The 17,949-nt window shown below is 38.5% G+C and overlaps 1 protein-coding gene across 1 annotated transcript in view; it reads left to right on the top strand.

Annotated features, from left to right (window-relative positions):
- Nucleotides 1–17,949, top strand: part of atp11c (ATPase phospholipid transporting 11C) — a 196,463-nt gene that overhangs the window by 137,437 nt on the left and 41,077 nt on the right. The window contains 4 exon segments of the mRNA XM_051935386.1: nucleotides 4,987–5,164; nucleotides 6,916–7,018; nucleotides 10,739–10,884; nucleotides 11,870–11,929. Of these exon segments, the coding sequence (XP_051791346.1) occupies nucleotides 4,987–5,164; nucleotides 6,916–7,018; nucleotides 10,739–10,884; nucleotides 11,870–11,929 (487 nt within the window).

Raw genomic sequence — 17,949 nt, 5'->3', positions numbered from 1 at the left:
GTTAGATGCTCTAAGGAGTGGGTGCTCCTGATATAATGTTAATTTGTGTCTTTGTTGCATGTTTTTGTTAATTGCAGAAATATTTTGTAGAAATATTCATAAACATTATGTGTACGCAATGCACCAATTCACCATGTCTGTATACCTGGAAAAGGATGTTGTGTTATGTTTTACTCAAAGAGAAATACACTACAAAGTGTAACATCACTACAAAATGTTCAGTGCACAAAAAAAAAAAGCTCAGAGTCTATAACTTTCACAGAATTTCAATGTACTTCCCAGGAGCAGACAACTGTCAACCAAAAATCCATCTATTAAAACTAATGTATAGTAAATGTCTTAAAGGTGGATGTATCTGCTAAATTTTTAGGAGTTTCACAAGTTAAGAGATTTTCATCATTGCACATGCAAAATCAGTGTATTGTCTCCAGCATTGTTATGAAATGTGTAACATAAAGTGGCAAAAACACAATTTAAAAAATTAAACTACACTGATATCATACTTGAAATGACTCATTCTTTTCCAGTAGCAGTTGTAAGGATTTCTTGGCACTCACCTGTTTCTTCATATTAAATGCTCTACTGATGCTCTGCCCTTTTGCAAAATTTGCTGCTGTAAATTCTTTTGGATTGGAGATGCTTAGTTTCAGTGTTACTTTTTGGCAATTTGCCATTTTAGCTGGTCTGGTATGTGAGGCAGCAACTATTCTTTTGCCCGGTTTTTAAGGATCTTGAGAGGCTGTTATTCTCTAAATAAAATATTTCAACAGATTATGTAAAAGACACCCACCCTACTATTTTATCCAATACCAGTAGGAAAAAGTTTTAAGTTATCTTTGATCTAATCATCTTTAGAACATTACCAGATGCAAGCTTTGGTTGCTGTGCTCTCCACTGGGGCATGCTACAACTCTGTCAGTACCAAGCTCCCATACCCATGGTGGTGTGAACAGATGATCTAAGTACATTCTTAAGAAGGTAGGGATGTAGTGACTTTTTGAAAAAGAAAGTGTAACCTGCCAAGTTCTTCCACAAGAGAGCACTGTAGGGATACATTTGGATTAAGAACCAAATTCTTTTAAAAAAAATATTCAAAATGAATAGAGAGCAGCATCCACTGATTCAGAAAATGTCAAAATATGGACCAAATAAAGCAATTAAACACCAGTTAATTCGGGCATGTGTTATTGTGCCCAATCATGTGAAGTCAATCTTCCCTGTAGCCTTATTTTTGTTGCAGATGGACAGTATGGACAGTTGGTTAGAAAATTTTGAAATTCCTATTAACCCAACACATATCTTTGTATTGTGGTAAGAAAGCTGGAGTACCTGGAGAAAAAACACTCAAAATGTTGAGAAAACTTGTAAACTATACAGTGACAATGACGGAGTTGGAATTTGACAGTGAAAATGTCAGGCAGCAATACAAACCACTGTTGCACTATGTCATTCTAAAATAGGAGGTAATTTCAGAAATATTTAAAAAGAATTGTCAGTTGAGAATCACCTTTAGAATGTTAAGTTTGTTTTTTTAACATAACTTTAAATTCATATACAGTTAACACATAATCCTCTTTAATAAAACCCCTGTGTGCGCCCAGTGTCCGTGTGTGTGTGTCTTCTGGTGAAGTGTGCATGTGCAGGGGCATGGTGCAATGCTTCAAAGCAGATGCTTCAAAGGCCGCCTGACGCGTCACACAAGACAGAGAGGGCGGGAGCCAATAAATATCGTGCGGCCGTTCCAATCGGATTTCGGTAAATGAGGTAAGACTAAAACATAAAATACGAAAAATCCAATCGGGTACTGAGACGTGGAGACCAGCTTCCCCAAAAGGTGGGATTAGTGTTTGTTGTTGTGCAAGTGTTCACTTTGAGGATGTCAGATTTGCAATTAAGAAGCTTGGACGGTAAAGTGTAAAGTGTCAGTTGTTGAAGGGGTTTTCCTAAATATACGAATTTTCATGATATTACAATATGATGACTTTTAAAAGTAGATTTATTTTCACGCACATTACATCAGTTGCTGGGGAGAATCTGCTGATTGCCCACTGTTGTGACAGAAAATTAAACGCATATTATGGACAGAAAATTAAACGCACATTATGGACAGCAAAGCCAGTATTACTGTCAGAAAATTACAGGCATTTTATGGAAAAAAATGTAATGAGGTAAAAGGTCCCTTGCCATTTAATATAGACTGTTCCTACTAATGTTTATGGACTACTGTTCTAGCGCCTGTTATTGTAACAGGCTTAATGTCTAGTGTCTAAATAATAAGTTGTCTTTTTGGCAGAATTTAAAGTTTAAATGTTCAAATGGCTCATGGTCTTTATCACACTCTCTACTTCATATGGAAGTTAGGTCTGGGAATACAAAAGGAGTTTTCCATGATGTTCTAAGCTGACATACAGAGTTTTTCCTAAATTTTATCCTGTAATTTATCATTCTTATGTTTTCCTCTGTGCAAGCTGATATTTGTTACATACTGCATGTGGACCTTTTATTTCCTCATTTTCTCATATTACCCTTTCTCATTCTGTTCTTTCATTGTGGTATGTTATATATGTTTTTCATTATCTGTTTACTTTTTTCTTTGTTAAGGTTGGTGGGAGCTGAAACCTATCTAGTTAGTACACATGTAAAGCAGTAATGAGGTCCAACAACTTTTCAGTGCAGTACTCACATTCTCATATACCAAGTCTCTTTGGGCTAGTTTAGAGATGCCAGTCTGTGTGATTTTAGCCTATGGGAGATAATTGAAATCCTCAGCGGAAACATGCACAAACAGGTCTTAGAATGAATGTATTGTGGCTGGTATTCACAAAACTAGACCAGTTAGAGTTAAAGTGGACTTTGTATCCTCGGGCCCTTTTCATGCAGAAGCAAAGAAAACCAAACTTGGTTCATTCGTAAATGAGTTCTGGGGAAGAATAAACATAAATGAGCATGTCCTTGTAAATAGGTTCCGAGGAATAATAATAATAAATAGACATGTCCTTGCTGTATGAAAATTATAAGATACCTCAGTCCACTTGAAAAGATGCTCTTTTTATTTTGCTAGTTTACTACAGCTCTAAACTCTGATCCTTTCAAATTTTTTAGAAGAAAAGTGATTTCAAGCATTCAGTTTTCCTAACTTACAGGATACAATGCACTGAAGTGAATCAGCCTTTTTGCAATGGCAACCATATACTGTATTTGTATTCTTGATATTACAGAGCAATATATCCTTTAAATGTGTAATGTTTTTGTAAAAAATTCATAACAGATTTGAAGAAAACATTTATGTAGAAAAAATAGGAACTTTTGTGTCCCTTTTATTGATTGGTAAGCTATTAAAATTCTAAGAAGCAAAAAACAAAGACCAAATTAGGATTATATCATGTACAATGAGCCAAGCGAAATGTACTTTTCTTCATATGGATTGAGTACACATGAGAATTCAGTGGTGCCAGATTAGCACATGCTATTATTGCCTTATTTGATTAATACTTCATTAAATCCGTCTTGATAAATGGTTGTTACAAACAATTACAATGTTTTACCTCTGAAGTAGATTTGAAAATAATTGTGTGTTTCTTTTAATTGAAACTGAGCTTTGAGACTGCAGTTGAGGACATATTGAGAGGGCTACAGCATCTACAGAACATAGGCAGCAAATGTTAGGCTTCTTCTTGGTGCCACATATTCCTAGGGAGTTCCACATTTTAGCTCGAAGAATTAGGGCCAGTTAAAGAAGGGATTTTGTTTTAATTTGTTTTCAATAAACGCCTTTCTGTTTTGAACAACATTTGCCACAAAAGATAAGTGTGCTTGGTACTGTTTACAAACAAAAATGACAAATATTCAGAATACTAAAAATCAAATCTGACCCAATGCCTTAGGAATGTTTATAAAACATAAGCAATCTTGAATAAGCCTTTCTATTCACATTTAATAAATAGTCTTGTTTTAGAATAATGCACAGCAAACTCACTACAAAACAAAAAATGTAAAGCAAGACTCATTTGAGGTACATGGACAGGCTGTGAATTGGTGCCTGTTTTGAGTGTACTTTAAATGGAAACATACCATTTCTGGTTTTAGGAGTAAATGGCAGGGGGTTACAGTGTTATCCACTATACTGAACAGTCTGCTAGCATGCACACACACACACACACACAGGTATTTACATACGTTTAGCCACACAATTGCTAACATCAAGTGTATCTTTATCATCCGAGTTTCTCCACAGTTGCTTTGGCAGAGCAGATGGAGTCATAATGTGCTCATGCATACTACTTTATATTAACAAATTGCCTTTTTTTTTAGTAATAAACAGTTATGTAACATATTCGGGGGCAATGTGAATGCATAACATGTCAATGCAAACTTGTCTTGAGACAATTAAATTGCTTTATCAAACAAGCCTTGAATGGCCTTACTGTCAACTGAAAAACAACTGTAGACTACCACTAGAATGTAGTGCTGAACAGACCACAATCAAGGTGGTTATCAAAGACATTCTTTCAGAGGAACTGCTCAAATCATTTTGTGACCATCCTACTACCTCTTGTGCTGATGACAGAATCAAAACTAATTAATGAATGGGCAAGCTGCTTAAACATTTGCCCAAGTTTTTTAGCCTAGAAAGCTGCATTCAGTGAAGCCTTTAATGACTGGCAGGAGATCTGTACTTTTTTTTCTGTCAGTGATTATATGGCACCATCCCTGAATAGGAGAAGGAGGAGGAGCTGGTAATGGTTCATCACTCTAAAACAGACAGTTTGGAGGCTGGTTGAGAGGTCCCAGAAGACCAGGCTTAAGCTCACCATGGGTATCAAGAATGTAGATCAGTTGAGTAGACTGTGAGTAATAGTGGTATAGCTCAGTAAATTCTACAGTCTTTTTTTTCTTCATACTCATTGTGCCTGTTGAATTTTCTCTGCATTATTTTCAGAAATGTATCTTACCTTTTTAGCACTCATAATGTTTTTTTATTTTCAGGAGCTGGTCCTCTAGTATCCCAGAGTTTGGTTTAATCATAGATGGCGCAACACTATCTCTCATTTTGAATGCTACCCTTGATACCAACGCAAACCGCTATAAAAGTCTCTTCCTACAGATCTGTCAAAACTGCATGGCAGTGTTGTGCTGCCGAATGGCTCCACTGCAGAAGGCTCAGGTATTTGCCCCTTTAAGTTTGCTTTAGGCAATGGCTTGTCAGCCCCTTTTTACTTTTATTTAAATGTAATCAGCATTACACTACAAGCTTTTTTAATATTCTAGCAGACCTTGGTAGCATGCCTATTATTTTAATTTAATCCTTGTATTTTTGCCATTTCAGTGATTTTTATGAGTCTGTGATGTTTAAGTAATACCTAGTGAAATTGTCTGCATTGTGTCTAGGCAAACCTCATTTGCTGAACTATGGAAAAAAAAAATCAGACGTTTCATGCACCAGTGCTTTATCATATTGCAGATAAAAGGCTCTGCATGCCGCAGTTTGTGCTATGGAATCCCAGAATGTATTGTTCTCAGTTAAAGAGGCGCGATGCTAATTTGATGAATCTGGCCAGCTTCTAATTAAATGTATACCATTGATTGCAAATATTGAACATGTTAAACTATTGGTATCATATTCTTTCAGTTATTGTAAAGGAAATTTTAATTTCAAATCTCTTTTAAGTATCGCTCCACAATTTGGTTTTATGAACAAGTAGCACATTAGTTCATGTTTGATGCATTATTACACTAGCCTTACACGTGTATGCAACATTGCTTTCTTCATTGCTGCAAGATTGTTTTTGCACTTAAGTGTTTCAGTATTTTAAAGTGACAAGGAGCAGCAGGGCAATATGTGATCTGCATAAAAAAATCAAATGCAAAAGCATCAACAATTGTGACTTGACCAAACTTGCTTGTTTTGTTTTTGCCTGGCCATAAACAACAAAGAATATTGTGTTAGTCAAACCGCTGTATACTTCAATGAAAAACCTTTGCATAAGCATGCACACACCACATGTAGAATAAGGAGTAATTGTGGCTGTTGGTGATGAACGCTGCTCCCTCACAATTCCAAATGGGTGCAGAAGTGTTGTTGGATTCTCAGCCTTTCTAATCTTCCTTTGAATAGAAAAATTCCTCCTGTGTCTGTGGAATGTTTCTTTGGTGATCCAATTAACTTCCACATCCTTAAGATATGTATATTATTGTAGGTTTGCATAGGCATCTGTAAAGATGATAGACCGTGCAAATGTGTTTGCTAGCCTTATATGGATAACAGGGTCTCATGAGAGAGAGCTTTTCTCTTATGTTTTTTAACTCCTATTTGTGCATTTCAAGAATATTGCCAGGCTATAAAATTCACCTCAACAAGAGGCATGGTATAGAATGGATACAGGACAGTGAGTCACTGGGAATTCTTAAACGGATCTTAATTTTTTTATTTCTGTTTTTGAGAGGAGCTGTGGCTTGGTTGTTCTCTTCATGTTTTGGTATTGAATGAGACTTACAAATTGAAAAATAAATCAACAAGATGATTGTATTACAAAATTCTATAGCATAGTTGATTAAAAAAATATGTTTAAATTTCCTGTCATTAGTAGGTTTACCAGTTATTTTTTAAATATTTTCTTATTTGTATTTACTTTTTAGTTGCAATCCAAAAATAAAAAATGGAGAAAGGGTTTTCTTTTCTTTAAGCTGATATTCCTTAGTAGACATTTACTGATTGTAAACTTAAACATTTAGACAAAAGTTTACAAGGATCTATTGACATTTTCCATGTCTATTTAGATTTCTGCTCTTGCCTGAGATTAATTTGCCCCTCAAGAACCTGGGTAGCACCATCTCATTTACAGCTTTGTGGAAACCTGGGGGAGTTTCCAGAGAAGACTTTTACTTTTTTAATGCTGATTCTGCTTCCTTCTTCAGATTGTAAAAATGGTGAAGAACTCGAAAGGTGGTCCTATCACATTGTCAATAGGAGATGGCGCTAATGATGTCAGTATGATCCTGGAGGCACACGTTGGCATTGGTGAGAAACTGGCTAATTTTACAAATTAGCTTTTACAGTCATCCTTGGCTTTTGACAGAATTTACAGTTGTTTGTCTGAGTTATTTTTGTCATTTTTAAGATACAAGTAAGGGACCAAGCTACAAAGAAAGAGCAGGTTAATAGGAAAACAGTTGAAGAAAGTTAAGGATTTAAAGCCACAGTAAAAATATGGATATTTCTAAATGCCTTATGAATATAAAAAAACTGCTGTGCTTTTCTAAATGTGTTGTAAGTTAAAAGAAGAAATGAGATATTTAGAGGTAAATGACTCACTAGTTTGTGAAAAACCTGTAGCTTCAGGGTTAACCGAGGATTGAGTTTGAAAATCAGTGTTTTTTTCTTATTTTATTCAAAAAAAGTGATTCAGTGTATTGACGTGTACTGTGTATACAGTATATACATATAGAAATGTAGAGATAAATAATATAATTGTTTAACATTTCCTCATTGCTGTTCATTCAAAACAAAAATTACACCTGTCTAGGTTATTCATATAGCCTTAAACAACTGATGTGATCATTCTTTGAGTTACAAATCTTCACAAAGCGGGGGAAAGAAGTTCTACTTGAGAAAGGTATTCAAAATTCTGGGTTATCCTCCCTCTCTGTCACCATCTTTTAGTCTGCCTTCTCCGACAAGCAGTCAATCCCAATGTAAATTCTTGTGTGATAATTCATCAGGTTCAATAGGGAGATTTCTGTGTCTAGGATCTCTCAGATACTCATGTTAATTTGGCATTTTTCAAGGAAGCCCATGAGCTTGTGTTTGAACAACTTCCACTGGCCTTCCCAGGCTTGTTTGCACTGACTCTGTGAGTGGGGATCTTTTCTGGTGAGATTCTGGTGGTGGAGTAGAGCAGCCTGATGTAGTGATATATTGAGAGAAGAATCAACTTCATCTATTTAAGAACGACAGAACTGGTGTACAGTTTCTCCCATTTAAAACAGGGAATCTCCTGCAGGCACCACTGATGGAGTCATTTGAGGGAGGCCACATGTTATCTCTCCTGCTAGAAGTGAGGGTTTTATGTGCTCATTGATGTGGGTCCACAGGAAGAATTTTTGTCTGATTATCTTGTTCTTGAAATTTAAAGAAGGTCTGCATCTTGTGATTGCAATGCAATGTCTGGATCATAGACATCAGTAAAATCTATTAGCTAAACAGAGGAAAAGCCATTTACAGCTATATAAGTTAGAAGGAGAGTTTAGAGATCAGCCTTTAAAAACAGACAAATGTGATTGCATTTTTTAGCTATAGTACCCATCTATACGGCAACAATTGAAATTAATTAAAATCACTTCAGCTGTGATTACAATCTAAAATTGATGCCCTGCTCTTTAATGTATTGCTAGTAAATGAGATGCTCACATATTTTTGAAAACCATCATTTTTACATAGCTTTCCAATTGTTGATATTCTCTTCCTTAAGCTAGAGAATTTATTTTTCCGGTTTTATTTCATCCATTTGAAAATACAATATTTATAAAAAAATACATAACAAAGTATAATTGATTGTGAGTTCAGGGGTAATTATTGGTGACATACCTATTTTTTAGGATTCTTCTATTGCAATAGCTACTGGGTCAAGTTTGCAAGCATCCTAATTCCAAAGGGGTGTTGACATCATTTAGCTGAAGGAAAGCTGCACCTTATGAGAAGGTTGGCTTGAAGGAGCTGTGGGATGAACTCAGGCTGCGGAGAGTGGAGAGGATCAGAAGGAGAAGGAAGAAAAGAGATAAATAGAGAACCAGATTCCTCAGAGATCCCTTCATGTATGCCCGACAGTTGCTGGATGGGAAGAGAAGTGGCAAGCTTGATGTTAGTAAGGAGGAAATGAAGTTATAAATCAAGAGCCAGTATAGCGATGATAGATGAGTTCCTCGCATGGGGAAGGATGAAGGTCACGGCCACAAAATCAAGAAGTCTATCAATAAGGAAAGGCATACCGCAAGTCAGGAAAATATTTGTCACAGGAGGGGAGCCATTCCACGCTGCACAAGAAACCACTGCAAAACCTGGGAAGGCACACCACAGACTTGTCTGATAGGCAAATGGGAAAACTAGCCAATTATCAACTTGCAGAGGGGCTGGCAAAAATCGAGCAGAGCCACCTGCCTGGGAAGTACAAGGTGTGATGTTACCAGCACACCCTATACCAACAGGTCATGTGGCCTCTAAAAGTCTGCAAAATTGTCTCGTCAGAAGTCAACAGGATGTATGGTCTCGCTAACAGTTACTTCCGTAAGTGGCTAGGATTGCCCCACTGCTTTTCGGATGTAGACATGCTTATAAGGAGTGTGAAAGTCCCCATCCGCACAGGTCACAAATGGAAGGTGTAAGGTGATGTGGACCGGGCCATATCCAGTTTGCAACATTGAGAGGTGGTGTGGGCGGTCCTGACCAGTCGTGCTGGCTTGGGCTGGGGACAGCAATTCTAGTCCAAAGTCACCAAGAAACAACAGAAGATCATGGTTGTGGACAAAGTCACCAGGCTGGAGCAGGAGTGCTTCCATGTGAAAGCAATACCCCAAGGCAGCCATGGAGATTGGACGAGATAGGACGCAACTATTAACCGACACATCACCTTTGCAGACATCTAGAGGATGCCAAAATCTAGACTTAGCTTCCTTTTGAGGGCAATCTACAACACCCTCCCATGCCCTTAGAACCTCACACAGTGGTATGGCGAAGAGGTAGGCTGTTCCCTCTGCAGGACCATCAAAGCAAACTTCCAGCACATATTGTCAGGTTGTAAGGTGGCTTTGACCCAGGGATGTTTCAGCTGTAGCCATGATAAAGTGCTGGCAAAGCTGGCCGAGATCCTGAAGAGCTGTAGGGTAGCAGGAAACCACACACCGGCCATAGCTAAGAATGCCCTAGCAGGATTTGTGAAGTCTGGCAGTACGTATCAACCTCCTGCACAGAAGAGGGTTAGCATGCTTACACCTGGCAAAGAGTGACAAATGTTGGCAGACCTCGGGGAAACAGCTGGTCTTCCCAAGAGAGGTTGCAATAACTACTCTCCAGCCAGACATTGTCATGTGGTATGCAGTGGAGAAGGGGGTCCTGCTTATTGAACTAACAATTCCTTGTGAGGAGGGTTTGATAGCAGCCCATGAAAGGAAGCACTTGAGGTATAACGAGCTGGCAGCAGAGTGCCAAGAGGCTGCTTGGAAAGCCATATCCCGTGGAGGTCGGTTGCCGGGGCTTTGTTGGCAAAGCAAAAGTCCAATTGTTAAACGGTGTGAGAGTGGTAGGCTCGAGCTTGCGGAAAGCCATAATGGCGCTGGAAGAGGAAACTGAGAAAGGGAGCTACTGGCTTTAGCTGCGGAGGAAAGACATTGGTTGGGGGTCAGCACCCTAGTGAAGGCAGCTGCAGGGGGTGGCAGGGAGATGTCCCCAGAATGCCACTGGCCCCCCTGGCAGGAGATACACCGGTTTTGGGGGAGAAACATCCGTCAGCGGCAGTTTCCAGCTAATGACCCTACAGCTGACCTCACAGCACCGTTGGAGGTGCGACAGGCTGAAGACCTGAAGCAGGATATACCATCTTACCTGTAAAACGAACAGAGTCCTATATTAGTATTTTTAAAACTGTTGAAATACAAGGTGGTATTGAGAAAATGTTTAACTTTCAGTTGTGTGTTTATACTCGAAATTATACAATGTATACATCTCTCTGCTCTCTGTTATCCTCAGGAATAAAAGGTAAAGAAGGGCGTCAGGCAGTTCGAAACAGTGATTATGCTATTCCAAAGCTAAAACACCTCAAGAAACTGCTCCTGGCTCATGGTCATCTCTACTATGTTCGAATTGCTCATCTGGTGCAGTATTTCTTCTATAAGGTAGAGTCCCAGTTTATTGAGGGATCTGTCAATGTTGATTTTTTTTCAGCTTGTGGCTTTCATCTTTGAGGATAATGAGGCCTCTTCAGAAACAGATTAGTTTGTTTACTTTGTCTATAGATTCTTTGGGAAGTACCATGATTAAATTAGAACAGCTCTCTCAATATTAATATCAAGATGTCATACCAGAACTGTACAATATGAAGAATTCTTTCTTTCTTTCTTTCTTTCTTTCTTTCTTTCTTTCTTTCTTTCTTTCTTTCTTTCTTTCTTTCTTTCTTTCTTTCTTTCTTTCTTAATTTCTTTCTTTCTTTCTTCATCTTGTAAAGCACTTTGAGAAACAATTTATATGAAATCGTGCTATATAAGTAAATATAGTTGTTGTTGTTTTTCTGTCTATATATTAATGTGTAATACAAATTAATATTAAAAGCAACTGCATTACTTTAAACTTGAGTGAGACTGGATGTGTGTTTAAGTGTGCCCTACGATGGACTGGGTTCCCAAATACATTTGATCTCCACCTTGCGTTCATTGTTACAGGAAGAGGTTCCTGGCACCCATAGATCTGCAGTGGAAGAAATTTCAGAAAATTTGGTGAATGAAATAATTACATATATACTGTAGTCTTCAGTCCAGACTGGTCTCTGTTTGTGGTGGCCTCTTCATATTGTTCTGTGTCATGCTGTATATTGCACTGTGAAGTGTCTATCTACTGCAGATACATAGGACCACATTTTTAACTTCTATTGTTGACATTTCTTCTTGTTTTAAATACTTCTAGCTCTTGTTTCTTTCAAATCGTTTGCTCAGTAACTCATAGGCCATCTGACATGGCCAATTGTTTATCTGCTTTTCAAAATTTATTTTTACTGTTTCTAAAATTTCAAATTAGTCTATAGTTGTAATACATTAAGAAATTTGATTTCTCTAAATCCATTAAGTCTGTTGCTGTTCTCTTAAAATCTATTTTTTTTATTTTCAGAACCTGTGTTTCATTTTACCTCAGTTTCTATACCAGTTCTTCTGTGGATTCTCTCAGCAGGTAAGGAACCTGTAAGACCCTGAAAGCTTTGAATAAGGGTCAGTATGGCAAGATCTGAGAGGGGTTTTTTTGTTTTGTTTTTTTGGCTAGTGCAGTGCAGTTTTTTGGCAGTCCCAAGTCTTTATGAAGTTACACTGATTGATTTTAACATTTTGTTTATATCTGTTGTGACAAATAGGGGGCGCTATTGCTCCCTTGAACCCTCTGATCAAACGCCTGACATCAGGTAAATGTCTAAATATTATATTTATTCGAACAATAATGTGCACAAAGCACCCTCCTCTCCACAATACTCATATACAAATACAATTACAATAATTAAACAATCCTCCACTCTCCCAGACGCGTTGCCACCCTTCCACCCAGCTCAGCTCAACGCTCTGGTGTTTTTCCCAGTCTTTTATAGTCCCTAATCCGGAAGTGTTTCCCATCCTTCAGTCCATGTGACTCCTTATCACTTCCGGGTCAGATAAAAAGTCCTCTTCTTCATCCCGGAAGCACGTCATTCCTCTTGTCCATGTGACTCTGACGTACTTCCGGGGCATAGGGCAAATAGTCACTGCTCCTCCCTGCAGCGCCTTCTATCGGCCCCCGTGGTATCCAGCAGGGCTGTAAAGGAAAACTCCACAATGTCCATAATTCCCTGCTGGCATTCGGGGCACCTCCATGCTTCAGGGAGGGCTCCACCTGGTGGCCTGGGGGTATTGGCTGGAATGAACAGCCGACCATACATCACACTGTGTTTGCACTTTATAACAGCAAGCTAAATAATTGTATGCAAATGTAACTGTAATCTATGTGGAAATTAATGAATGATCAAAAATATAATACATTTATCTCAATTTAAAGTTTAAATTACAGTGATTTATTAGGGGAATACTACACCCAAAAATGGCATTTTTAATGTTACTTACTCCATGAACAGCAGTAGTGGCATAAATCTCATACTTTCATGCAGAAACACCATAACAAAGTTTAAAACTGAACGGGACCCAACAGTGACCAAGAAAACAGTTCTCATGCAACTCTTATTGCATTACATGTCCGTTATCCATTCACATGCATACAACATGCAAAAGGTGGACATTTTTTATTAAAACATTATTAATACTTTCTGAAAACTCAGCTACAGAAGATCAATAGGAAAGACACATTTCTACAATACAGTTCTCTCATTCATTGACCAAGAATCCTGTTTTCAGTTCAAACGCACTGTATTATGGGAATGTGCCTTTTCTCTTGATCTTTTGTGGTGAATTTTCCGGACGTAATTATTAATGGTATTTTAGCAAACGGGCGGCACGGTGGCACAGTGGGTAGCGCTGCTGCCTCGCAGTTGGGAGATCTGGGGACCTGGGTTCGATTCCCGGGTCCTCCCTGCGTGGAGTTTGCATGTTCTCCCCGTGTCTGCGTGGGTTTCCTCCGGGCGCTCCGGTTTCCTCCCACAGTCCAAAGACATGCAGGTTAGGTGGATTGGCGATTCTAAATTGGCCCTAGTGTGTGCTTGGTGTGTGGGTGTGTTTGTGTGTGTCCTGCGGTGGGTTGGCACCCTGCCCAGGATTGTTTCCTGCCTTGTGCCCTGTGTTGGCTGGGATTGGCTCCAGCAGACCCCCGTGACCCTGTGTTCGGATTCAGCGGGTTGGAAAATGGATGGATGGATGGATGGATTTTAGCAAACAATGCACATATTTTACATGTTCTGAGAATACAAATGGATAACAGGTGTATGGCTTATGCATCATGGACATTTTTCCACATCATTTGCATTTGTCCAAAGTTGATCACTGCTGGGCCTCATTCAGTATGAATATTTGTTATGTTCTTTCTCCACGAAAACGTCATGTAAATTTTTTTCTCAGCCACCACTTCAAACTACATGGGTTAAGTAACATATATAATTTTTGAGTGGAGTATTCTTTTAACTGTTGATTTTTAATGAATTTTCACTGTTTGTTACAAGTCACAGTAATAGAGATTATCCTGCTAAGCCTGTAATTGTGTTGTGCAAGTAATATGACATTGTAAGAAGACCTGTAAGCGTGTCTTAAGCACTGTTAAGGAGAAAGTTAAATAGAAGGCCATTAGTGAATGAGCTGAAATTTTGTTGATTTAAAGCGGTGCAAGTGAACTGGCTAACCTAGCACAATAAATGGTAGTAAAAAAGAACTCATTTTGTTATGCTGTATAAAACAAATGAGGTTTGTTGTAGTGTATGCTCCCCCTGCTGAGGATGTGAACCGCATGTTTATCAGAGTTTATCAGAATTTATCAGTTAGCTTGTTTATCTGTCTGGACAAGATGTTAAATTTTGTCCTTCCATAATGTTTAGTATTTATGGCAGTAATCAATCAAATAATTATTTTTCAGTTAATAAGTCAATCATTTAATCGATCAGTCTTTTCTAATATACCTTTTTCAATAACAAAATTGATATTTTTGGTTAAATATTTTAAAATATTGTGTACTGTGAAAGGTATTATATAAAACAAATTAGTTAGGTTTCACATATTTGTTTATTCAAAGGTTATATTCAGCCTGGTTATGACACTTGTTACTTTATTTTTTACAATGAAATTTAATGGATGCATGTTAATATGTGATGGAATGTCATTTCATATTATAAATCTGTAAAATAGCTTGTAATTAGTCTTATGCAGCATTGTTTTGATATTCTTAAACAAGCTTTTTTGATTGCTAATTTTGTCAGTATCTAATGATGAAAGCTTAATCATGAGTACAGGATTTTCATTACTCTTAGTTCACTGCCTCCTAGAAATACTGAGCACATACAGTATAATTTCACATGGTTAATTCCTTTCAATTCCATAATCTTCCTGGGCCAAAATATCCAGTGTGAAGAGTCAGCATTTACCTCTGCTTGTGCAGTGTGCCTTTTTTTCCTTTTATCTGGCTTCGCACTATGAGTTGTTTCTCAAGGTACGGAAAGTGTTCAGTTTGACTAGTTTCAGAACTAGTCATGATTGTATTCTAACTAGCCACAGTGACAAAGAAGTACCAGCTGATGGCTGGAGGTCTTCATCTGCAATTACATTTTTTTTTCAAAGTATAGATAATGGTCTTTAATACAGTTGACTTCAAAGCATGGTGTTTATAATTGGCGCACTCTGTGGTAGGTGCCCAGAAATTCCAACAGACTGCTCAGCTGAGGCATAGCCAAATACTCAAGATGACATGCACCATTAAGTTATTATTGGGCAGTACACCAAAGTGAATGCAACCCTTCACTTTTAAAAATTTTTTTTCCCTTTTTTGGTTTAACATCTTTTACAACTATCAGCTTTGAAATCAGCTTAGATTAGATGAATTTATGCCTGTTTTAAAAACAACATAAAATTCTTTCCTGTTTTATCCTAGCTAACGTTTTTGTTGTATCCTATGGAGTGAGCAGCCTGTGCATTTCTTTGACTTTGGGACACCTGGTGTGTCTACTTTGTTGTAATTCTTAGTTAATAAAGTTCATCTTGATGTTTATTTTGATTCTGCTGCAGCATGTGTATGACGTGAAATTTACTGTTCAGAATTTTTTTTGAAGACACATGAGAATGTAAGCCTCTCACTATTTTGCAGAGATATTACTGCATTTGGAGAGAAGTGTAGTGGGAGGACGTAAGTTTTGTGTGCAGTGCAATCACGTAGCACTAAAGGGATGTAGATGTGTAGAATTTTTTGGGGTTCTTCTCACTTGACAGCTGCTGCTATTACAGAATCTTTTGTAGCATCAATCTGAGGAATGCAGTGCAGCCCATGCCTTCAGGCACTTGAGTAACAAATCTCTGTCAAGATACACACACAAAATCTGCTGAACATAAACGTAAAGTATGCTGACCATGAAAGTTTTCTATATTGTATATTTCCACAATTATTTTTTGTTTACATTATGTCTATTATTTTCAAGATACTTAAATCACTTCAGATAGGTAGTCACTTACCTTTGGATGAGCATGAATTTCTATTACAACACAAAGTAAAACAAACCCACAACCTTTGAAAATGCCAACATTTCCCGACCTGGGAGGCTCCAGTTGATATGCAGTGTTCAATGTTGACAGCTCACCCCCATTTCTTGTGGGTGGCACAATTAAAATAAGTGGTGATATATGTGTTAAGAAAAAACACATGTAACAACAAAAGTGTGCTTCTAGTAAACCCTCTTTGTTTATAATTTCTCCATTACATATACAGTGTACTATATATTTCCCTAGTGAAGGTCATAGTGGCAGCAAGCCAAGCAGGTCAGCCCAGAATTCCCTGGCCCCAGCTTCAGATTTCAGCTCTTCTTGGGGAAATTCCCAAGTGTTCCCAAGCTAGCCGATAAATATAATCCCTCCAACATGTCATGCCACGGGGCCATGGAGCCACGGGGTTTGAGGGGTGCCCGAATCACATGTACTGGCTCCTTCTATCTGGAGCAGCAGCACAACTCTACTCTGAATTGCTGAGCTTCTCACACCATCACAGAGGGTCATTCCAGCAGCCTTATGAATACACCTCATTTCTGCCAGTTGCACTGGGGACCCCATTCTTTTAATCATTACCCACAGCTCATGACCATAGATGAGGACAGGGATGTAGATCGACTGGTAAATGGACAGCTTTGTCTTTAGACTTGGCTCCAACTTCACCACCACAGGCTGATATGGTGTCCACATAACAGCTGCCATCGCTCCAATTTGCTTGTTGAATTCACATTTACTTCTTTAATGACAAGATCCCAAGATATTTGAATTCTTCCACTAAGGGTAGTTGTCCTTCCCTTACCAGGAGAAACTAATTTACTCTTGTCCAAGAGACAGCTTCAAAACCCTCTTGTGAATTTACCACTGAGAATGTATTTACTGCAAGGATATTATTTTTATAAAAATAATATGAATTAAATAAAATTTCTTAAACAAATCATAACACTAGATTGGAAACACTATTCACAACAGAAAGCACCTAACCATTGTGGACACTAGAGGGCACTGCAGCTCCTCAAACCCAGCACAGCATACATATGGCACGAGAGAGAGAGGTTAGGAGCATGCGCTGATACAGCACATTGCCGCAACCACCACACAACAAACCAACTCAGGATCCCTGATTAGGACCCGAGTGCAGCCATGCAACGGGTGATACCTCAGTACCACCCTGGTTCAGAAGGAGTGGAACAGTGTGAGGTTTTTTATGGTGGCTGGAGTGCCAATTCTGCCACCAACACCCAAGTTTTTCCCTACAGGTTGTAGGGCCTACATGCAAGGATGGATGCAGATTAATGTCATACCCAGGACGAGATAAAAGCACAAAGAGCAGATTTATTGTGAGGAAAACTCTTCACAAAGCATTTCCCACCACCACAGCCACAAGTAAATAATTGGCACAGCACACAGTTATTCTTTTTTCTCTCTGTTTCTTGGTCTCTTTCTCCTCCGCTCCTACCAGCAAGCTTCGTCCACGTTCCACCTGACTCTGGTTCATCCCTGTGAGGTCGGCAAGTCCTTTTTTATTGGCCAACCCAGAATTGCTTCTGCTCTTCCACCCACGTGATCTGTAAGCACTTCCAGGCAGAGACCTCATGCCATACTGTTTCTTCATTTTCATAGCTCCCCCTGGCGACAACCACATCAGGGCTGAGATATAGAACTCCAAGTCCCATTGTACCCTGTGGGAATCAAGGTAACTGCTGCAATCCCAGAGAGCTGCCATCTAGCGTTCTGGGGAAGACCATGCCCTAAAGAAGTTGTCTTCCCCATCCTTCCATTTCTTGGCCGTCCCAACTGGGTTGAGCTGCCGGTCATCCCTTACACCATATAAATTAAAGGGTAACTATACTATGTTATTTATAGCACCAACTTATTTGAAATCCCTCACAAAGAATCTAAATGCGGCACCCATACATATATTAGTATTCACTGTTTCAAGTGGTGGTTAAGCTAAATATATCTTTGTTTGGACTCCTTTAGTTCTGCAAATGCATCTCTCCCCTGAAATGACATGCACGCGCACATTGATACATTTGTGCA

Source organism: Erpetoichthys calabaricus, chromosome 12, assembly GCF_900747795.2.
Source record: "Erpetoichthys calabaricus chromosome 12, fErpCal1.3, whole genome shotgun sequence".
NCBI classification, from domain to species: domain Eukaryota; kingdom Metazoa; phylum Chordata; class Cladistia; order Polypteriformes; family Polypteridae; genus Erpetoichthys; species Erpetoichthys calabaricus.
Note: the sequence above shows the minus strand (reverse complement) of the source record. Positions and strands in the feature narration are given on the sequence as shown.